Source organism: Dendrobates tinctorius, unplaced genomic scaffold (genome assembly GCF_039654945.1).
Source record: "Dendrobates tinctorius isolate UK_male_01 unplaced genomic scaffold, ASM3965494v1 ptg000008l, whole genome shotgun sequence".
NCBI lineage: Eukaryota > Metazoa > Chordata > Amphibia > Anura > Dendrobatidae > Dendrobates > Dendrobates tinctorius.
This window is the reverse complement of record NW_027361676.1, coordinates 47,954,001-47,978,449: the sequence shown is the minus strand read 5'-3', so window position 1 is coordinate 47,978,449 and position 24,449 is coordinate 47,954,001. Positions and strand designations below refer to the sequence as shown.

The following is a 24,449-nucleotide window of genomic DNA, read 5'->3' as shown; positions in this document are numbered from 1 at the left end:
ATCCTCGATTTTCTTCAGGGCAAGTGGAATCTTTAGCCTGCCCAGGTGTTGACACTGTGGTAGAGAGAATGCAGCAGATTTGGGACCAAGTGGTGGATAAGTTGTCTATCTCCCAGGAAAAGACCCAGCGGTTTTCTAACCGGCATAGGACCATTGGTCCCTGGTTTAAAGTGGGTGATATGGTTTGGTTGTCATCAAAGAATATCTCTATGAAGGTGGCTTCTCCAAAGTTTAAGCCAAGATTTATTGGACCTTACAAGATTTTGGAGATTCTTAATCCGGTTTCTTTTCGACTGGCTCTTCCTGTTACGTTTAAGATCCATAACGTGTTTCATAAGTCGCTGTTGAAGAGATATGTTGAGCCAGTAGTTCCTATGGCGGCACCTCCTGACCCTGTATTGGTTAAAGGTAATGTGGAACATGAGGTAGAGAAAATACTGTATTCTCGTCTGGCTAGCCGGAGACTCCAGTATTTGGTCAAGTGGAAGGGTTATGGCCAGGAGGACAAATCTTTGGTCTCTGCCTCTGATATTCATGCCGATAGAATGGTTCGTGCTTTTCATCGGGCCCATCCTGATCGGCCCGATGGCATAGATGAGGGTTCGGTGACCCCTCCTCAAGGGAGGGTACTGTTGTGAGCTCATTTTCGGGTTTGCCTCTGGATTCTGGTGAGGGTTATGGAGCTGGCTGTGCTGACAGAGGAGTAGTGAGTTCTCTATCTGGACTCCCTCTGTTGGTGAAGGGAGGTAATGAAGCTGATCTAAATGCCAGAGACCGGCCACCTAAGGAAGAGGACTGTGATTGGACATCTGGAATTTCTGATTGGATTTAAGGTAGCCGACTCCCTAGTTTCTTGCTGGTGATTTCTCCTGACTGTGGCTTCTGGTTTCCAGTTTGGTTCCTGCCTTCTTAAAGCTAAGTTTTCTCTGCTATTGTTCATATGAGTTTTCGTCTGGTTTACTTAGTTTTTGTGTTCAGCCAGCCCTGGCTGGGACTGGGCTGAATTCCCATTTTGTCTCTGATCAGTTGATCTCTTTTGCTCTGTCTGCAGAAAATACCTGAGTGCTGATATAGGGAATTGAAGTCTAGCAACTTCAGGGCCTTTTTCTATCAGACGTGTAGGACATTTTTTGGCAGGGTTTTTTGCGTGATTGCAGACAGCAGCTTTTCTTTCCTGTCCTTTCTAGTTAGTGAGGGCCCCATCATTTGCTCAGCCTATCTTTCTTTCTGTGTTTGTGTTTTCATCTTGTTTCACTGACAATACATGTTGTGGGCTGTCTTTTGCTTTGGGGTCTGCTCTGGGGCAGTTTAGATTTTCCCTTTCTTTCTTTAGGCTTATTTAGTTCTCCGGCCGTGACGAGGTGTCTAGGACCACTGTTGGCATGCTCCACGGCTACTGCTAGTTGTGTGTATAGGATCAGGGGTCTGCAATCCTCTAGTTACCAACCTCTCCGGTTTTCTGGGCTTAGCTTGCTTTTTGTTTTTTCCTCCTCGGTGACTCATTCATAACAGTGAACTATGTTGCAGGTTTTAATTTTTTTTCACTGCACATTTGAGGCCAAAGCTATTTGTGGATCATAAAGTAGAAAAAAGTATAAAGGACAGTTATTATAGTTGAGCAAGTCATCAAATTTTTCCCAAAACTTTGATTTGTAATACATCACATGTACTTCAAACTCATTAGCCCTGGAAAAAAAGTATGCATTTTTTTCTCTACCTAAAAAGCTGACCACTGCTGTGCAACTATAGCATTAATATACATTGTCCTCATGGATGGACACTACATCTTTTAATTTAGCTCTCCCCATGCTAACCTAACTTCAAATAAACTGGGAAAGAAAGGGCCACAACCTTAATGCATAATACAAAAAAAAAGAAATATATAAAAGAGCCAGCACACCCATAATCTAAAATTAATATGCAGGTGCACAAATACTCTGTGACAAATATATAAAAATACATATACACTGTTCAAAAAAATAAAGGGAACACTCAATTAACATCCTAGATTTGAATGAATGAAATATCTCATTGAATACTTTGTTCTGTACAAAATTGAATGTGCTGACAACAAATTCACACAAAAATCATCAATGGAAATTAAATTTATTAACCAATGGAGGCCTGGATTTGGAGTCACACAGAAAATTAAAGTGGAATGTAATGTCCTTAAAATAAGTCAAAATGAGGCTCAGTATTGTGTGTGGCATCCATGTGCCTGTATGACCTCCTTACTGTACAATGCCTGGGCATGCTCCTGATGAGGTGGAGGATGGTCTCCTGAGGGATCTCCTCCCAGACCTGGACTACAGCATCTGCCAACTCCTCGACAGTCTGTGGTGCAACATGATGTTGGTGGATGGAGCGAGACATGATGTCCCAGATGTGCTCAATAGGATTCAGGTCTTGGGAATAGGTGGGCCAGTCCATAGCTTCAACGTCTTCATCTTGCAGGAACTGCTGACACACTCCAGCCACATAAAGTCTAACATTGTCCTGCATTAGGAGGAACCCAGGGCCAACCACACCAGTATATGGTCTCACAAGGGGTCTGAGGATCTCATCTCGGTACCTAATGGCAGGGTACCTCTGGCAAGCACATGGAGGGCTGTGTGGCCCTCCAAAGAAATGCCACCCCACACCATTACTAAACCACTGCCAAACCGGTCATGCTGAAGGATGTTGCAGGCAGCAGATCACTTTCCATGGCATCTCCAGACTGTCACATCTGTCACATGTGCTCAGTTTGAACCTACTTTCATCTGTGAAGAGCACAGGATGCCAAAGGCGAATTTGCCAATCCTGGTGTTCTGTGGCAAATGCCAAGCATCCTGCACGGTGTTGGGCTGTGAGCACAACCCCCATCTGTGGACATTGGGCAATCTGACCATCCTCACAGAGTCCGTTTCTTACTGTTTGTGCAGAAACATGCACATTTGTGGCCTGCTGGAGGTGATTTTGAATTCATTGGCAGTGCTCCTCCTGTTCCTCCTTGCACAAAGGCTGAGGTAGCGGTCCTGCTGCTGGGTTGTTGCCCTCCTAAAGCCTCCTCCATGTCTTCTTGTGTACTGGCCTGTCTCCTGGTAGTGCCTCCAGGCTCTGGACACTACGCTGACAGACACAGCAAACCTTCTTGCCACAGCTCGCATTGATGTGCCATCCTGGATGAGCTGCACTACCTTAGCCACTTGTGTGTGTTGTCGAGTCCATCCATGCTATCACGAGTGTGAAAGCACAACCAACATTCAAAAGTGACTAAAACATCAGCAAGAAAGCATTGTTGCTGAGATGTGGTCTGTGGTCCCCATCTGCAAAACCACTCCTTTATTGAGTGTGTCTTGATAATTGCCAATAAATTCCATCTGTTGTCTATTCAAATTGCACAACAGCATATGAAATTGATTGTCAATCAGTGTTGCTTCCTAAGTGGACAGTTTGATTACACAGAAGTTTGATTTACTTTGAGTTATATTCTTTTGGTTAAGTGTTCCCTATATTTTTTGAGCAGTGTATATATATTTAAATACACCTTGCTGATATTAGATGGCTTATACATAAGTACATAAACCTTGCTGTAGTTTGAAAAATGTTGGGTTTCTGTAATCTCATTGTGCTGACTCACAGTGTACTGCACTGCTGTGCTGTCACATACTACTTCAGATTGGTCCAGGTTGCTGATGAAAGCACTGCAGGTCCATTATAGAGCAGAATGTCTCAGACTACCAAAATAGAGTGTGAATATGGTAGCTTGAGAACTTGCTGGTAGAAATGGGAGGACACCTGGATGTTCAGATCCAGCGTGTTCGGCCGGACAGTTACTAAAAGTTTAGGTTTGGGTACCAGAACAGTACCCAGACCCAAACCCGGACCCCACGATAGCGCGGCAGCCACTGCTTCTGATCGGCGGTAAAATCATCCCCGCCGGTCAGAAAGCTGCAATTCCCATGCTGTCAAAAGACAGTGTGAGCACTCAGCTGTGATCGGAGGAATAATGCTTAACTCCGGTCACTGGTGTCAACTGATGGGACTACTGATTTCATCATCTGACATCTGCTGGCGCTCATTACAGTGAGAGCAGGAGCAGCGGATGGGAGTATTCATCAGCTGCTCCCGCGCTTTAAATAAATGATAAAAAAAACGGTGTGGGTTCCCCTGTATTTTAGCTAACCAGCCAGACAAAGCTCACAGCTGGGGGCTGCAACCCTCAGCTGTCAGATGCAGCAAGGCTAGTTATCAAGAATAGAGGGGTCCCCACACTGTTTTTTAATTATTTAAATAAATAATTTTAAAAAAGCATGGGGTCCCCCCATTTTTGACTAACAGCCTTGCTAAAGCGGACAGCTGGGGACTGGTATTCTCAGGCTGGTAAGGGGCCATAGATATTGCCCCCAGCCTAAAAATAGCAGCCCACAGCTGCCCAGAAAAGGCATATCTGTTAGATGTGTCAATTCTCGTGCTCTGCATGGTTCTTCCCACTTATCCTGTAGCAGTGGCAAGTGGGGTGATAGTTGGGGGGTTTGATGTCATCTTTGTAATGTCAGCTGACATCAAGCCCATGGCTTAGTAATGGAGAAGCATCTGTAAGACACCTATCCATTACTACTCCTATAGTTTCATGGTAACTAAAGACACAGACAAAATAAAGTCCTTTAATTGAAAGAATGACACAGACTACTTTAATAATCTTAATTAAACCATACTTACAACCTTGCCTAATTCCACTGAAGCCTTGAATTTCCTGTAATAAAACTAAAATAAAAACAATATACCATACCTGTCCTTCATTCTGTCCCATGCTGTAATCCATGTCTGGGGGATAAACAGTTTTGAACCTGAATGGTGCCAAGATGCGACCATCCAAGCTGAGAACCACTGATGAATGAGCTGCTGCGAGCACAGCCTCAGAGACCAGCAGTGACATCATTGAGGTTACTTCCAGTCATGGAGGCTCAATTTCCAGCTGGGCTGAACTGTGGTGACCTAGGTGAGATCTCATTGAGGTCACTGCAGTATAGCCCAGCAGTGAAGAGCTTCAGTGACCGGACTTTATTCTGGCTGTGTCTTTTTTTACCATACAAAACTATAGGATTAATAATGGATAGGTGTCTTATAGATGCCTCTCCATTACTAAGCTGAGGGCTTGATATCACCTGACAACTGACAATACAAAGGTGACATCAACCCCCCAACTGTCACCCCACTTGCCACTGCTACAGGTCAAGTGGGAAGAGCCGGGCAAAGCACCAGAATTTTTGCATCTAACAGATGTGCATTTTCTGGGCAGCTGCGGGCTGCTATTTTTAAGGCTGGAGGGCCAATATCCATGGCCCCTTACCAGCCTGAGAATGCCAGAACACAGCTGTCTACTTTATCACGGCTGGTTGTCAAAAATGGGGGGGTCCCACACCATTTTTTAATTATTTATTTAAATTATTAAAAAAACAGCGTGGGGACCCCTCTATGCTTGATAACTAGCCTTGCTAAAGCTGACAGCTGAGGGTTGCAGCCCACAGCTGTGAGTTTTGTTTGGCTGCTTAGCAAAAAACAAGAGAACCCACACCATTTTTTTAGTTTATTTACAGCGCAGGAGCGGCTGATGAATACTCCCATCCACCGCTCCTGCTCTTGCTGTAATTAGCGGCAGCAGGTGTCAAATGATGGGATCAGTAGTCCCATCAGCTGACAACAATGACCAGAGGTATAGTTTATACCTCCAATCACAGCTGAGTGCTCATGCTGTTTATTGACAGCATGGGAACCGCGGCTCTCTGACTGGCGGGGATAATTTCAGCGCTGATCAGAAGTGGTGTTTGCCGTGCTGCCATGTACCTGACAGTGTGACAAACACCCAGTGTTTTGGCAGCCGAACCCAAACAGTAACAAGGACTTCCTGGTGAAGTCAGTGTTCGGTGTCTGTGCCCAAACAGTAGGTGATTGGTACGGACACTGAACTTTACTGTTCGGGTCTGCCCATCTCTACTTGCTGGCAATTTTATATTAATGGACAGGGGAACTAGAATTTTATGATCAGTGACAAAAGGGCAAAAAAAGGTATATTCACTCCTCTAGCTTACATAGTACCATTGTCAACATTTTGGAAACGTTCAGAATTTGCCAATTGAATTAAAATTGCTTTAGTACTTATTTAATTTGAAGAGACACACCTTAGATTGAAGCTTAACTAAGGCATGTTTCTATTTATTAATAATACTTAATATTTCCATGTGTATTCCCAAGAATACCTTTGTTACATATCTAGTTTTTTTTCCAACATAGAAATCTTCATATCATATATTCTGTTTACGCCACACAATTGTTCCTTTCTATATTTTGATCTCCATGAATTCATCTGTTATGTTTTATTTTCTACTATTTTTTCAAGTATTCAGCATTATTCATGTAGTTTACTTTACCTTTCGATAGCTCCAATGCTGATTACCCTTCATTCCATGACAGTCATAAAGGGTGACTTGACTACTACGGGAAACAGCATCGAAGCAGAACTTCCTTGTGTGAAGAGGTTCCCCGGGGCGTATGTCCTCTCTCCAGCCAAATGTAAAAAGCTGAGGAATAATATTAACAACATAAAATTAAGAAATTACTACTATAAAGTATAATTAACATTGTGCCAGTGGGTATTAAGATTTTATGAAACTGGGAAAAACTGAGCTTACCACTGTCAGCATACAGAGTCCACAAGCGTCATAAACTATAAACGAGTGCTTAGCTCCACTGTTGATCCACATTAAATAATTCCATTATTTTAAAGATGTATAACACATCCAAAAAATAAAAACTGTTAATATATTATTCAATCCATTTAAAATAACATACCCTACAGAAAAGTCATATAGCAGATTTCACTTGCGCATGTGGCCCTTATTCATAGTCTAAATAGAATATGGCATTAACATTTTTTAATTTTTGGATGTGCCATGCATCTTTGAAATAGCATGCACTATTCTGTTTTAAAATTGTAACAAGTAAGTAACATTACACAATAATGGATTTTTATTATATATCTGTTGATTGATAATTACCCAACTAGATAATCGGTAATCAAAATATATAAGCAAGATGCAATTATTTTTCATAAATATAAAAATGAAGCAGAACGGTGTCTTAATCTCTACAAAAAAAATAATTTTAATGAATATCATGTACGAGTACATAGAGTTCATGTGAAGCCCACAACAACAGCAAATGTAGTTTTAGGCTATGTGCCCACGTTTCGTGTTAAAACGCACACTGAAAATCGGACTCCTTCCCAGAAATCGCGCGAATTTTTCCGCGCGATTTCACCGCGATTTTACCGAGATTCTGTTCGCGATTTTGCTGCGATTTTCTCAAGCACTTTCCAAGCGATTTGAAGCATCGCTTGGAAAGTGATTGACAGGTTGGTCACACTCGTCAAACATAGTGTTTGACGAGTGTGAGCAGCTTTTTACTATTGAGGCCGCCTATGCGGCCTCAATAGTAAAAGATAAAATGTTAAAAATGATAAAAAAATAAAAAATCGGGGTATATTTACCTTCCGACGTCCCGCGCTGCCATCCTGGGCCTCAGCGTTCCCAGTAATGCCTTGTGAGACCTGTGATGACGTTGGTCTCGCGTTACTATAGCGATCTTGCGAGACCGCTAGAGTCACGCGAGACTACGTCATCACAGGACCTTGCCGCAAGGCATTACTGGGAACGCTTAGGCCAGGAATGCAGCGCGGGACGTCGGAAGGTAAATATACCCCGATTATTTATTTTTTATTCTTTTTTTTTACAGGGGTATGGTACCCAGGGCCTGGAGGACAGTCTCCTCTCCTCCACACCGTGGGTACCAACCGCACATGAGACGCTTAACTTCCCGCATGGTGGGCATAGCCACATGCAGGAAGTAAGCGATTCTCATGCATTCCTATGGGTACGGAATCGCGGCAATTCTTTGCGATTCCGCACAAAAGAATGATCATGCTGCGATTTTTTCTGCGATGCGGTTCCGCTGCGGAAAAAAGCTCAGCATTAGCACAGCATGTGCGGAATGCCATAGGAATGCATGGGGCGCGTTGTGTACACGATTTTTAAATGTTTTTGCAGCATTTTCGCGCTGAAAATAGCGGCAAAAATGCTTAAAAATCGCATCGTGGGCACACAGCCTTACAGTAGTGTAGAATTCTATTGCATGACAACAAATAATGAAGAGATTATATGTAAATTAGCTAATCATTAGCAATTATTATAAATGAACACTTTTGTTTTCATAGTTTTAAGGCTGAATGTAGGGATAAGTCAATTGAGTTCAACCTTTAGTCTAAAGGGGGTTTTACACATAGCGATATCGCCAGCAATATCGCTAAAGCATCTCCGATTTCGTGACGTAGCTGCGATATCGCTATGTGTGATACTTACCTCCGACCGGCTCCCCCGCTGTCTGTCGTTGATCGCGCGAGATCGCGCAGCTCCATTTCTCGTCGGGCGCTTCCTGCTGGGCTTCCTGTGGCGCCGACGAGCGACGTGTGGAGGCGGATTGGAGGGTGTCAGGATCGCCACGCCTGAAAGGTAAGTATCGTCCGCTGTATCTCTGCTGCATCGCTGTGAGATCTGCCTGTGTGGCAGCTCACTAGCGATCATTTAACGATTCACCAGCGATCCTGACCGGGTCGTATTGTGGTCGGGATCGCTGGTGCATCGCTAAATGTAAAAGGGCCTTAACATGTTGATGCAGAGATAGGCAAACACCCCCTAGGGCAAATGCTAATTGCTACATATTAGAGCAACAATTTCTAACATACTCCATGTTTGGCAATTTTTGACTAGTTTTTGTTAATTAGTTAGTAATTTGACTAGTTCCCTGTATCAATGTCCCATCACAGAATCTAGCACCCATAATTTGAAATATTTTTTTTATTAACTAGGTCCTCCGTGAACTTGAATTTCAATTTAGGCAATTGATTGAATTGAAAAAAAAATAGTTAGAAATTCCAAAATACAACTTAATAAATAATTTACAATGGGTACGGAAAGTATTCACACCATTTTACATTTTTAACTCTTTGCGTCTTTGCAGCCATTTGGTAAATTCAAAAAAGTTCATTTTTTTCCTCATCAATGTACACTCTGAACCACATCTTGACTGAAAAAATAACAGAAATGTAGAAATTATATGAGGTGCGTTCACAGCCCAGGGTACCCCGTGCAGAAATGGAACCTGCTGCTGAGCATTGACGGACAGTATATGGCGGTAAAACATAAACACACGTGGGTTAACTTCACTCGGTATGTATGAGGCGAACCCTGTTATGTCACAGGACCGCAGTACCGCAGAGAAAACACTAGAGTATTTGGTCACAAGACCCTGCCCCAAGGACAAGGGGTAAGAGTCCCTCTAGATCCACTAGCATTGGCACCACAACTGCAGTGCCAGGGAAAACAAACCAAGGATTTCCGCACTACAGTATGTGCATACAGCGCCGCTCTGACTGACGCCACTAACCGCCCAAAGCTCGGGCCAGGAATGCACGCTATATGCACACAGCACCGCTCTGACAGATGCTGCTGCAGATGCAGTACTATCGTGCCTAGTGCTGGATGGCACAGTCTGGCGCTAGTTAACTCAATCACCTTACACATGCAACACCGCTAGGGAGTGGATCTTAATGAGTCATTCACCAGATATCAGACACACATCCACACATATACGAATATCATTTCATACTAGTGCATGGCTGGGCGGCCATGTGGACCTTTTATAGCTGCAGCCTTCTGGGACCTTCCCAGTGGTCCAATCGGAGCAGCAACAGGACCTGAGCATGTGACCTCTGGCCTCCAATGAGAGGACATCCCACGGGCATGCTCAGTAGGCTGAAATAAGGACTTAGTCCCAAGAGCTGCTCACTGCTGGCTAGTGCAGGTTACTATAGCTGAACAGGGGTGGCAGCAGAAACCAAGCCAACAGCACTAGCTTGAGCAAGACGCTGGGATCGACACCTCTGCTGAGCAGCCTCCTCTGTGGTTGGGACTGAATGGGAGACCTCAGAAGGCAAGGCTCGGGATTTCTGCTGTGCAGAGGAAGAAGCCAGCTCCCTCAAGAAAAGTGTAGCAATATATTTGCCAATGGACTGCACAGGCCTAATTCCTGTCTATGGACTGGATTTTGTCACTCTTCCTGCTCCTGCAACTCTCTCTTCCTCAACTAGACTAAATGCAGATTACAGGGTCTGCAAGCGGTTATCCCATTAGCTTTAGAAGGTCTGTTAGTGTGATGGCTCAGCTTCAGCACTAGTATCAACATTACAGGCCTCTGGTTCATTATACTGTGCACACATGCTTAGACAAACCCTCTCTCACTCCTATACAAACTGTCATAGAGCTGTGCAATGGCATCAGTGTGCTGAGCTGGGCGGCACCTGTCCTTTTATAATCTCTGATGTCACACGGCCAGCCAATCATACTAATGCCACAAACAAGATGGCTACGGCATTACAGTGACTCACAGGCAATCCCGACATGCTTATTTGTTGTGTAACAGGCACCAAAGATATGGGCAGGGGTTTTCACTTAAGTACCACTCATTGCTTACCAAGTATCGAGCATATCCGAGCAACATGATACTCTAGTGATAACCATAGCATGTTTACCCATCCTTATTTATTATTACTTTTACATTATTAGTAATAACTATGTTGAATTTAGTTTTTCCAGGACTCATTGGGCAAGCTATCTTATACTTTAAATTGTTACTGTTATAACAACAAACTTTGCATAAATTAATAGCATAACCTAATAAAATAAACTTTTATATACAGTGGGGCAAAAAAGTATTTAGTCAGTCAGCAATAGTGCAAGTTCCACCACTTAAAAAGATGAGAGGCGTCTGTAATTTACATCATAGGTAGACCTCAACTATGGGAGACAAACTGAGAAAAAAAAATCCAGAAAATCACATTGTCTGTTTTTCATTTTATTTGCATATTATGGTGGAAAATAAGTATTTGGTCAGAAACAAAATTTAATCTCAATACTTTGTGATATATCCTTTGTTGGCAATGACAGAGGTCAAACATTTTCTGTAAGTCTTCACAAGGTTGCCACACACTGTTGTTGGTATGTTGGCCCATTCCTCCATGCAGATCTCCTCTAGAGCAGTGATGTTTTTGGCTTTTCGCTTGGCAACACGGACTTTCAACTCCCTCCAAAGGTTTTCTATAGGGTTGAGATCTGGAGACTGGCTAGGCCACTCCAGGACCTTGAAATGCTTCTTACGAAGCCACTCCTTCGTTGCCCTGGTGGTGTGCTTTGGATCATTGTCATGTTGAAAGACCCAGCCACATTTCATCATCAATGCCCTTGCTGATGGAAGGAGGTTTGCACTCAAAATCTCATGATACATGGCCCCATTCATTCTTTCATGTACCCGGATCAGTCGTCCTGGCCCCTTTGCAGAGAAACAGCCCCAAAGCATGATGTTTCCACCACCATGCTTTACAGTAGGTATGGTGTTTGATGGATGCAACTCAGTATTCTTTTTCCTCTAAACACGACAAGTTGTGTTTCTACCAAACAGTTCCAGTTTGGTTTCATCAGACCATAGGACATTCTCCCAAAACTCCTCTGGATCATCCAAATGCTCTCTAGCAAACTTCAGACGGGCCCGGACATGTACAAGCTTAAGCAGTGGGACACGTCTGGCACTGCAGGATCTGAGTCCATGGTGGCGTAGTGTGTTACTTATGGTAGGCCTTGTTACATTGGACCCAGCTCTCTGCAGTTCATTCACTAGGTCCCCCCGCGTGGTTCTGGGATTTTTGCTCACCGTTCTTGTGATCATTCTGACCCCACGGGGTGGGATTTTGCGTGGAGCACCAGATCGAGGGAGATTATCAGTGGTCTTGTATGTCTTCCATTTTCTAATTATTGCTCCCACAGTTGATTTCTTCACTCCAAGCTGGTTGGCTATTGCAGATTCAGTCTTCCCAGCCTGGTGCAGGGCTACAATTTTGTTTCTGGTGTCCTTTGACAGCTCTTTGGTCTTCACCATAGTGGAGTTTGGAGTCAGACTGTTTGAGGGTGTGCACAGGTGTCTTTTTATACTGATAAAAAGTTTAAACAGGTGCCATTACTACAGGTAATGAGTGGAGGAAAGAGGAGACTCTTAAAGAAGAAGTTACAGGTCTGTGAGAGCCAGAAATCTTGATTGCTTGTTTCTGACCAAATACTTATTTTCCACCATAATATGCAAATAAAATGAAAAAAAAACAGACAATGTGATTTTCTGGATTTTTTTTTCTCAGTTTGTCTCCCATAGTTGAGGTCTACCTATGATGTAAATTACAGACGCCTCTCATCTTTTTAAGTGGTGGAACTTGCACTATTGCTGACTGACTAAATACTTTTTTGCCCCACTGTATTTCCTATATACTTTTTTATTCATTTTTCAGACATTTCTTCTCCTTCACCTATGCCTCTTAAACATATAATTCCCTCTAAAATAAAGCTAAAATCGGTCCTGACAAGACAGTCTGCCAGCAAACTGATACATACAATTAAAACTGATTAAGATGTTTCTACAAAGGGGAGAAAGGAGGAGGGAAGAAGGAGCAGGTGGAAAGAAAGAGAAGAGACAGAAATAGCTGGTATATCTGTTTTCTAGTAAGTGTCTTTCCTCATACCAGCGCTGGATTTACAGGTATACCACTTAGCATTGCTATAAATTATTCTGCATTCTGTTGCTGCTTCTGAAAATATCCTCTATAGAGACTTTAAAGCAGGATTCCCTCTGTGTATAGGAGACTCAATGGGATTATAGGTGCTGTCAGTGCTGAATACCCCACTATTGGCTCCCTGCTTTTGGTGGGCCCTACAAAAAGAGTCAGTACTTCAGAAAACAGTTTGTGATTCTGGGCCTAAACAATTTACATCTGGCATAACTAAGAAGAAATGTTGTGTCTCCACACATGACTTAGCATAAAAGCCAAAATCAAAATCTCAATTTGCAGACACTGTGTTTCAGGGTACTGCCCCTCATCAGTGCAAAGTGTGAAATCTGGTTTGGCTGTGTGAGAGGCATCTGACCGGGGTCCAAGGGGTCACGCTTCTTCTTGTGGAGAGTGTCATTTTAAGCATACCAATATGGGGAGACTTTTAATCTACAATGCTCCTCTGGGAAATATGCAAATTGTCTCTTCAGAGATGAAGAGGACTAAAACAAACCATAACTCACACTTTGCACTGATGAGGGTTAGTATTCAGAATCACAAATTGTTTGCAAATCGAGATTCTGGTTTTAGCTTTTATCCTAAGTCATGTGACAAGGGTCCTTAAAGGGTTGACATTGACTTTTGAGATTGCTACTTTCTATAGGTGGCACGAGAGTTCTAGCCTTCTTCCTCTCTGAAGTGTCAATTTGCATATTTCACAGAGAGCATTGCTGCTTAAAAGTCTCCTCATCTCGGCATAATTAACATGTCACTCTCGGCAAGGAGAAACATTACTCCTTGGATCCCGGTCAGATGCCTCTCACACAGCCAAACCAGATCTCACACTTTGCACTCATGAGGGGCAGTACCCTGAAACAAAGTGCAAATTGAGATTCTGGCTTGGCTTTTATCCTAAGTCATGTAATAATGCTCGCAGAACGGTTGACATTGACTTTTAGGGTTGCTACTTCTTATTGGTAGTACTAGAGTTCTAGTTCTCTTCCTCTCTGAAGAGACAATTCGAACATTTAGTGGGAAAACACTGATAAATGCAATCTCTGCAACTGCTGTATAGGTAACTTAAAGAGAACTTGTCACCAGGAAAAAATTGGCCAGTTTTTTACTTTATTTTAATCCCGTTAATTTTCTGAATATATAGTTTTTTTTCTTTAAAAAAAAAATAACGCCATTTCAGTCCTGGAAATATTGGCTTTTGTATTTTCTGGGTGTGACTCATCGGATTCCCTGGGCATGTCTTTGCACTTTTGTTCACTATTAACCTGTGAGCACCGCCTTCTTGGTAAAGACCATAAAAAGTAGCACTAAATAAAAAGGTGCATATCTTTAGAACCATATGGCAGTTTTTGAAAAAGAAAAAAATCGGAATACTCAGATGAACAAAAAGAATAAATTAAGAATAAAAACTGGTTGTTTTTGATCTACTGACAGGTCCTAATAGAAAGCAAACACAAGAAAAAGTCAAAGATAGCAAAATGTATCTCTTCGGTTATAATTTTAATATTCAGAACATATTTGATTCATTCCCCTAATTGCTAATAATAAATTAGTTTATAATGAGAATGCTAACCACTAGCATATCCAAATAATAGTCATTCTTCTAAAATGAATTGATCGGCTTCTGTTATTTTTGTTAATTATTTTATTTTGTGGCCTGTTAAAAATTAATCCACTCATTAGTAATGGTTACAATATCTGAATTTTTACTATCATAGTAGGACTGCTAGTAAAATCTTGTAAAATGTAGTTAATACTCTTGCTATGAAAAGCAAATTACGGAATGTATTCATTTATTGCTTAATGCCTCCATCTAGTGGACATATCATGAATGGCAGGAATCACAAAGACGTTACTTTTTTATTTTACATAATGGCATCAAAGATAGTTTTAAGCATTTTAAAGGACTAGTTTGATCATGTTAAACTGGCCACATCATGGAACAGTGGCTGCAGAGCTGAGTAAAATGTAATTTTGTACTTTTTTTAATTTCTCATCTTTGTTGCCTAGATATTAAATTCTAAAGTTTATAAGCTAATTTTCACTTAGACAAGTTGGCGATGATAGAGATTCGTATCTGGGGGCATTCACATTTTCCTTTGCTTTATTTTGCCCCCCCAAAAAGCAGAAGGCATCATGCAGGGGAAAAAAAAGAATATGCCCACTGAGAATGTCAGGCCTGGATCCTCCTGTGTGATATGCCATGCACATAGCTTTCCTGCTCTCCTCACTGATCTCACTACACTTCATGTGACTACAAGCAGGGAAGTGAGTAGAGCAATGCTGGGCGCCATCACAAAGACCTTCTGCATCTGGAGCTTTCATCTCGTGATGACAATGTCAGTGTGTGGAGATGAGGAGTAGAGCAGAGCTGACAGTGCAGTGGGATGAAAGCTGCAAATGCACAAGGTGTTTGTGATGACACACACAGTTTTATTCTGCTCCCTCATTTTTAATCACAGTAGATGTATCTGCTTTAGCTTCTCCTTCCCTTCCTTGCTTCAGTCACTTTTAGGCCGGGATCACACACAGCGAGATACGGCCGAGTCTCGCAGGTTAAAACCAAGCTCTGGCACCGGCACTCCAGAGCGGAGCGAGCAGCCGCACAGCAATACATGGAGCTGCACGCTCCGCTCTGGAGTGCCGGCGCCAGAGCTTGGTTTTAACCTGCGAGACTCGGCCGTATCTCGCTGTAGTGTGACTCTGGCCTTATGTTAGCAGAACCAAGGCATATTGTCCTCATCTAGAAGATGTTAAATGAAGTTCTGCTGTTTGAAACAATAACCCTGATGGGCAAATAGTAAGAGAGGAAATTAAAGAGATTGGCACAGTGGTCAGTACTAGAACTTTAATCTGCAGCAGGCTGCAGAGGATGGGCAAACACCTGTAAGATAAGGGGGTTAGTCGTGTGCTTATGCGCTACCCAATAAGAAGGATGAAGACACTGGACATCTGGCTCTTTACATGTACCTGTCATTACAGGAGTCAGAGACCTAAGGATGCACAAGAGCAGCAAGCAGGTTGCTGACTTTAGGAGGGAGAGATGTGTCACTCCCGACAGCTCAGTGTCTGTATCAAAGGGATTTAGGAATTTTAACTCCTTAATGGACAGGCTTTTTTATGTAGCAATAATTCTGGAATGCTTCACCCTATCCCATTTATTTGGAAATTGTTTTTTTTTTGTGACACCTTGTCCTTTATTATAATGGTAAACTTTGTTCGATATGTTTTGTGTTTATTCAAAAAAAATAGCAGAAATTTGACAAAAAAAGTTAAAAAAATAGCAATTTTCAAACTTTGAATGATGATCCCTTTATTCTAGACAGTTGTACCACACAAAAACGATATTAAATAACATTTCCCACATGTCTGCTTTGCATCAGCACCATGTGTAAAATGTTGCTTTATTTTGCTAACATCTTAAAAAGTTTAAAATGTAGCAGTCATTTATCATTTTTTTCAAGGAAATTTACAAAACTTATTTTTTTACTGACCAATTCGGATGTTTTGAAATGACTTTGGGGGTACTGCATATTGGAATTCTCCAAAAGTGATACCATTTTAAAAACAGCACCTCAACAAATTGAAAATTGCATTCATGTAGTTTATTAACCTTTTCAGGTGCTTTTCTGGAATTAATGTAAAGTGACATGACAGGAATCAAAAATTGTATTTTTACCACCTAAATGTTACTAACTTATGAACAGGCTGCTATACTGTAGCTGAAAGACTTTAAGGCATTATTTGGCCATGAATTGCCAGCGTAAACATCAGGACCACACAATCAAGATCTCAGGGTGCTGATGGGGTTAAAAAGCTCACCTCCATACTCTGTTAACCATCTAGATGCTGTAGTCATTATTTACAGCAGTATTTAAGGGGTTAAGCAGCAATGGTCGGTTCTAGCACTGATCATGGCTAATGCAGCAAGTTATCAGCTATAGTGTGCAGCTGATAGCTGCTGGATGGTGGCCCGTAGGAAGATGCTATTCTCTTATATCACAGGTCAATTTTAATTCATATTGGTGGTCATGAAGAGGTTAAAACAACCCAAATGCCAAGCAGTCAGACCTTTAAATACAGGCATTTACTTAGTGGTGTGGTCGACTGTTACTAAATAATGATGTTCAACTGAAATGAAAAGTAAGTTAATGAAACCTAAAATGCTCAATTGCAAAGCTGTTTCAAGAGGGTTAACGACTGGTAAAAATATGTTGCAACAACAGTAGTATGACACTGCTGTGTAAGTGACTATAAAAGAAAATTAAAACAGATATTCCAAAAACCTTTAATATTGAAGTAGAAAAAAAGTTTATGTACCATGTGAGGAGTTGACAAGATAAAAAGTGCACAAAAAAATGCACTATCAGAGTCCGCTGCACCCTGATAGTGCATTTATATTGAGGCCTGTCTATACAGGTAAGCATCTCTGCCTGTTTTTGTTTTTTTCTTAAATATTGGAGGATTTTTTCCTTTGTTCTGTGGTTTTCATGTTAGAGTAGGACTGGCAAGTGTAAGGAACTTTGACGGTAGTTTGCCAGCTTACGTATTATGGCCATAATATTAACCAATACCTTACATATATTGATATGTTTTTGTGCACTTTTTATCTTTTCAGGGTGCAGTTGGGCCCAAATGGTTCTGTAAACTGTGGCCTCTGTTCACACAGGATGCATTATAGTTAGCACTGGGCAGCCCCCCTATATGGTGTTACTAAGAGGCTGTGAACCATATGCTCTGTATTCCCTGTGTGAACATTGCCACATACGGATTTTTTTGCACTGGTGTGCCACACGGCCAATCCCTGATTGTAGGCTGGCTATTTCATTAGGTATTTCTACACCTGTGCAGTTGCCATTTTACTTTGGTCCACTGCACCCTGATAGTGCATTTGTATTGAGGCCTGTCTATACAGGTAAGCATCTCTGCCTGTTTTGGGGTTTTTCTTAAATATTGGAGGATTTTTTCCTCTGTTCTGTGGTTTTCATGTAGGAGTCCATTTCACCATCGTCGACGTGGTGCCTACAAGGAGATCTGTTAACGGTGCGGCAATTATAGCAAAGTTTGGGATAAGATGGCGGTAATACCCCTCAATCACAAGAAATGCCCTCACTTGCGGCCACTCCTTAATTTGCCTCTATTTTATTCAACTGGGGCTTGATTTCGCCTCTCCAGATGATGTAGCCTAAGTTCTGGGCCTCTTCCTTCCCTATGGCACACTTCTTGGGATTTATGGTAACTTGCAAGTTCCAATCGCTCAATGAGTTCATCCACGCTGGGCATCGGGTACACATCAAAACATGACACCTCATTGAGCTTGCAGTAGTCATTACAAAACCGCCACTCGCCATTGGTTTTCGGTACAAGAATGATGGGATTTGACCAGCCACTTCTAGATTCCTATATCACCCGAGATCCAGCACTCTCTTCACCTCCTTGGAGATTATCTGTCGATATGGTTAAGGGATTGTGTAGGGTTTCAGGTTTACCCTTATAAGCGGCTCGGTGAGCACGTCATGTTCCACGACCTGTGTGCACCCTGGCAACTCCGAGAAGAGGTCACAGTTCTGCTGCAGCAGTTCTCGACATTGTTACTTCTGGGCCGGCATTAGCATCTCAGCAATCATGACCTCCTTGATCTTGGCTTCAGGATAGGCCCTCAGGCAAGGAGCTTCCAGCTGTCCACGGTCCTGCCAAGGTTTGAGTAGGTTCACATGGTATACCTGGTGCAGCTTCCTGCGACCGGGTTGTTGTTCCTTGTAATTCACGTCAGCGAGTTTTTCCACTATCTCATATGGACCTTGCCACTTTGCCAAGAATTTGCTCTCCACCATAGGGATAAGTGCTAGTACATGGTTCCCAGGTTGGGATTGCCTTAGCCTCTCTGACCAGTTGTTTACCCTCGTTTTGACCTCCTGTGCCTGGAGAAGATGTTCCCTTACAATAGGCAGTATGTGAGTCATCCTTTCTTGCAGCTGTGTGACATGCTCAATGACACTCCGGTGCGGTGTGATATCGGCTTCCCAGGTTTCCTTGGCGATGTCCAGTAGCCCTCGTGGATGTCTCCCGTACATGGGATTGAACGGCGAGAAGCCAGTGGAGGCCTGTGGTACTTCTCTGATAGAAAAGAGAAAGAAAGGAAGCAGTCCCAGTCCTGACCTTCCTTCTCTATTACCCTCTTGAGCATGGACTCTAAGGTCTTGTTGAAGGGCTCAACCAGCACATCGGTCTGCAGATGGTAAACGGAGGTTTGCAGCTAGGCGATCTAGAGATCTCTACACAGCTCCCACATCACTTTGCTCATAAACAGGGTTCACTGGTCCGTCAAAATCTCCATGGGCGAACCTGTTCAGACAAAGATATGGACAAGCTCCCAGGTGATACTATTAGCTGAAGCGTCCCTCAGTGGCACTGCTTCCGGGTACCGGGTTGCATAGTCCATGACCACGTGCTGATTTAAAGAGGGGACCTACAAGGTATATACCAATCCTCTCAAAGGGGATTTCTATCACCAGTAATGGAACTAAGGGGCTTAGGAAGTGATAATTAGGAGCAGTTATCTGACAGATGGGGCAATAATTCAGGATCTCTCTGTAATACCCTGGCCAATAGAACCTCTGTAACACTCTCTGCTGAGTTTTCTCCACCCCTAAATGTCCACCCAACACATGTGAATGGGCTATATCTAGAATCATCCACCAGTAGAGTCCTGGAAATAACAACTGATCTACTACCATTCCTCCCCTCAGTTTGGTCACCCAATACAATAGCTCGCCATGTACTGCAAAATGAGGGAACCTGGTGTCAGTCTCTGGCTTTTGAGCAACCCCAAAACATACAGTCACATTCTCAAATGCCCCCTTCAATGTAAAGTCCCAAAGATGAACAGTCCCAAAGTTTTTTTCGGGCACCTCTAATTTAGGGAAGCTGAGCTCTTCTGTTCCCATATCATCCACTTTTTTGGCAAGGACACATAGGGGGAACTCCTTCATCTTTGATTTTGATGGAGTTGCCTTCAGAGGGGCCTGTCTTTTGACTGGGCCCTCTTTCCAGCCCCTTTTTAACACAAGTTCCAGAGCAGAGAAAAATCCACAGAATGACCGTATGAATTAAGTCTTTACCACCCCAACCTCATGAGTCTGATTACCACAGTCGGTTAACATGGTTACTCTAGCTACAGGGGAGTCTTTGGTGTCTCCGTGTATGCAGTGGATGCCCACAAACTTGTTAGGGATTAACTGGTGGGGCAGTGCAGCGCTGATTAGGGTCAGCCAGATCCCAGAGTACAACAGTCCCAGAATCATCACCCCATTGGCCGACACAGCAAATGACAGGGGATCCTCACTGGATTGACAGTCCACACTACAGGCCGGGTAGGCATAGCAGGAGCAGCAATTATATCCAAAAAATGTCCATACAAGCACTCTATGGCACTTCAAATCGATATGCAACACAATACGGAATTACATTCAAGATAGCTGCGAGAAGAGACCCAAACTTAGATAAAACAATGTATAAAGCTTTATTAGGATAATATTAAAATATAAAATAAGTCAGAAAAAAAAATTAAAAGTGTCCAATAAGCTGCAGCTTTAGTTACAGGTATATATAGAAAAGAGAGAAATGGGGCGAAACGGAAGGAGCTCTGGGCAGAGGGGCAGAGGGGGTACAACCTGACCTATCCCTAATCCATACTCGGTGGTCTCGCTATTTCCTTTATCAAGGTATAGTACCTCTTGATAATCTCTCTTTTCTATATATACCTGTAACTAAAATGCCAAAGCTGCAACATATTTACACCTTATAATCAGGAGATGCATTGTATTTGCATATAAATATCTCTGGTCCTAAGGTACTGTCACACTTAACGATGTACCAGCGATCCCGACCAGCGATATGTCGCGGTCAGGATCGCTGGTAAATCGCTAAGTGGTCGCTAGTGAGCTGCCACACAGGCAGATCTCACCAGCGACATCGCTGGGGACGGGGGTCGCTACTTACCTGTCACACTAGGCAATCCTGCGTCCTCCCGCCCGTGTCCACGCTCGTCGCTCGTCTCTCCACAGGAAGCCCAGCATGAAGCTGACGACGAGAAACAGTCCTGGACGTTCTCGCGCGATCAGTGATAAACAGCGGGGGAGCCGGTCGTAGGTAAGTATCAGACACAGCGATGTCGCTAGCAATATCGCTATAGCGTCACAAGTATATTGCTAGCGATATCGCTTAGTGTGTCAGTACCTTTATGGTATATCTTTAGGATTTAACGTGATCTATTTCTAGGTTACTATCAATACATGTTTATATGTGGAATCTTCTAATCGTATTGGTATACCTTACAGTGACCACGCTAGTAATATAGAATAGGGGTTATATGAACATTTCATCAATTTATGGTAAACATAAGCAGAGCCTTCCTGGCTTAATGGAAAACAAAATGAAAAAAAATTTCAACAAGAGTCCTTTCTCTGCAGGTTTCACCTGCTGATGCCTGGCAATGTCCTCCACTCCTCCTGGAGCCGAATGGGACTACTTCCTCTCCAAGCACACCACACCAACTGTCTCTCATTTCCAAATACTTAACCAGGACCATGTGATGATCACATGACATGACATCACCGCAGGTCGTGTTAGTGACGACTCTGGTGGTGACGACTCTGCAGTAGGGGATATGGTGAGCACTCTTCCTCCCATTCTGTAGGTGCTCACTTAAAACCAACCCATGTGTAACTTTAAATTTACCCTCTCAGCACATAGTGTGCTGGAGGCAAAAATATCCTGGTTTTACATCACTGACAGCTGTTTAGGCAGTGACACATATCTCCCCTCATACACGATGCCAGTGACTGTCACAACCTTTACAAAACTGGAAAGGACAAGAAAATGTATGTAAAATCCCTTTCCACAAACAACCACATGCAATTGGCTGCTGTACTCAAGTGGCATGTGTATGTATCTAACATTAGACTATTGGTGCAGTGAAGTGGGTTTGAAAAACATTTTAAACAATGCACACACTTTGATAAGTAAACACTTGTGTCTAATTTTCAGGATTTGGGAGATTTCTCCTTAAAAAAATGGTGGATCTCAAAACATAGTCATAACCCTTTCTTTTACAAACAATAGAAACCTCTGAACTCAGATTTGGTTGCAAAATCTGCAATGGGTGGTCTAGCCCCTTGACCCCCCAAGCCTGTTTTCACCTTCAAGACCAGGCTTCATTTTACAATTCTGAGCAGAATCACTTTATGTGGTAATAACTCTAGAATGCTTCCACTAATCCCAGTGATTCTGAGATATTTTGTGACATATTGTACTTTATGACAGAGGCAATTTTGCTCAGTATGACTTGCATTTATTTGTGAAGATATCAGAAATTTTGACAAATCTTTGAAAATTTAGCAAATTTCAAACTTTTAATTCATATGCCCTTGAACCAGAGAGTTATGTCACTTAAAATAGTTAATCAATAGTGTGAAGAATATTGGAGATATAATTTCATGTCAATCATTTGTATCCTATTTGGCATGGTATTAAAAAATCCCCTTCCTTTGTGCTGCTGTAACATGACACCTAGCTCAGCAGGTGGTCAAGTCTCAAAAGGTAGAGTGACAGACCTCACATCTTGAGTCAGCTAAGTTCAGGACAAAAGGCTTGTTTGCAACTTGGAGTCCATGCAGTGCAACTGCATTATTCAGACAGATAGGATTTCATAAGAATATGGACTCATCGTACGTCCTAGCCACACACCAGTTACATTTTCAAAATCTCTGAAATGGGATAAACGCCTTCCCATGTCTCAATCCACTTTAGCATCCCAGTGAGGCAAGCTGCATAGATTGGCTAGTAGGAGTCAGATACCAAAGCTGGGTTTGATCTCAATACATGTGTAACACGGGCACAGCCGGATCCGAAGGCACCAAAACAAACTACCTAAGGCTAGTTTCACACTTGCTTTTTTTTGCAGCGCGTTTTTCCCGCAAAAAAACGCATTAAAAAAACGCATACAAATGCATACAAACGCTGCGTTTTTTTCCAGCATTTTAATGCGCATGCAGGAAAAAAACGCAGCGTTTTTGCGCGTTTGTATGCGTTTTTTGTGCGTTTGCGTTTTTTTACAGATTTTGGAAAAAACCCACAAAAAAGAAAATACAACCATTCAACAACACACAAGACCAATGGGACTTCATTGTGGGTGTGGTATGTTAATATATATAGACCTTGTCTACAGTATTCTTCACATTTGCTTGATTCTTCTCGTGACCATGGATCTGCGCTGGAAGAGTTTTCACTTCAACTTGGATTTGGACATCGCGATGGCTCAGGCGTATGCAGTTGCTTGCCATGAACAAAGGAAGAGAGAGAGGCAGCGAAGACGGCGGCGTATGTGGATACATCCGATTGTTGAACTCCGGGAGAGCCGTGGGGCATACCACACCCTCTACAGCGAGCTACGTGCAAACCCAGAGAAATTTAATGATTATATCCGGATGTCCCACGAAAGTTTCATGGATTTGCTTGCTCGTGTCCAACAATCCATCCGGAGACAGGACACACAGCTCCGTCGTGCGATTCCTCCTGAGGAACGGCTACTGGTGACATTACGGTATGTTTTAAAAACAAAGGGGTGTGGTCTGATGTTTTTTTTTGGAAATTTAGTATTCAAAACCTTGGGTAATTAGTTTTCGTGAATGTACTAATATCTTATTTTATAGTTTTTAAAAATAATATACATAAATATTAATTTTACTTCTTTGTCTGTTCACAGATTCCTGGCGACTGGAGAAACCCTATCCTCACTACACTTCCAGTACCGTATTGGAATCTCTACCTTGTCTGGAATTGTTGCTGACACCTGCCGGGCTCTCTGGAATGTTCTTTGCCCAGAATTTATGCCCCTGCCCACCGCTGAAAAGTGGATGGAAATTGCTGACAAATTCTGGACAGTATGCAATTTTCCCAACTGTTTGGGAGCTGTTGATGGGAAACACATACGGATCATCAAACCCCAAAGAACGGGATCTGAGTACTATAATTACAAAAAGTACTTTTCAATAGTACTCATTGCAATTGCGGATGCCGGATGTATGTTTGTAGCAGTGGACATTGGAGCATTTGGCCGTGGTAATGACTCGCAGGCTTTTAAAAACTCAGACATGGGCCGGAGGTTGTATGGCAACCAATTTAATTTCCCTATGCCACGGCCTCTTCCTCACACCGAAGCTCCGCCACTGCCCTTTGTAATGGTTGGCGATGAGGCTTTTCAAATGTGCGGAAACTTACTGAAACCCTACTCCAGCCGGGACTTGGACCACACCAAAAAAATATTTAATTACAGGCTGACCAGGGCCAGAAGAACTGTCGAGTGTGCTTTTGGGATTCTTGTTTCCAGATGGCGAATTCTGGGCACGGCCATTAATCTTAAACTTGAAACAGTCGATGAGGTGGTGAAGGCCTGTGTGGTTCTACATAACTTTGTGATGGCTAAAGAGCACCCGACCTTTGAACTGGACGATGATGCTCCTAACCCATTGCCTGAATTCACTCAGCACACTCTCAGGTCATCCGTTGAAGTTGGCCAAATGAGGGACAAATTTGCGGCCTACTTTATTTCTGATGTAGGACGGGTGCACTGGCAAGATGAAATGGTGTAATGTTGTTTATGGTAATAAAAATCCTTATTTGATACCATTACTGAGTGCACTATATTTTTTAAACTCCAATTAATTAAAAAACTTCCCATGTATAACTG

The 24,449-nt window shown here is 42.6% G+C and overlaps 1 protein-coding gene across 1 annotated transcript in view; it reads right to left on the bottom strand.

Moving 5' to 3' along the window:
* The window catches only part of GALNTL6 (polypeptide N-acetylgalactosaminyltransferase like 6), a 3,047,192-nt gene that overhangs the window by 130,071 nt on the left and 2,892,672 nt on the right, over positions 1 to 24,449 (bottom strand). Inside the window, exon 11 of the mRNA XM_073577390.1 lies at positions 6,414 to 6,563. Coding sequence (XP_073433491.1) covers positions 6,414 to 6,563 — 150 coding nt within the window. The remainder of the gene's footprint in view (positions 1 to 6,413; positions 6,564 to 24,449) is intronic.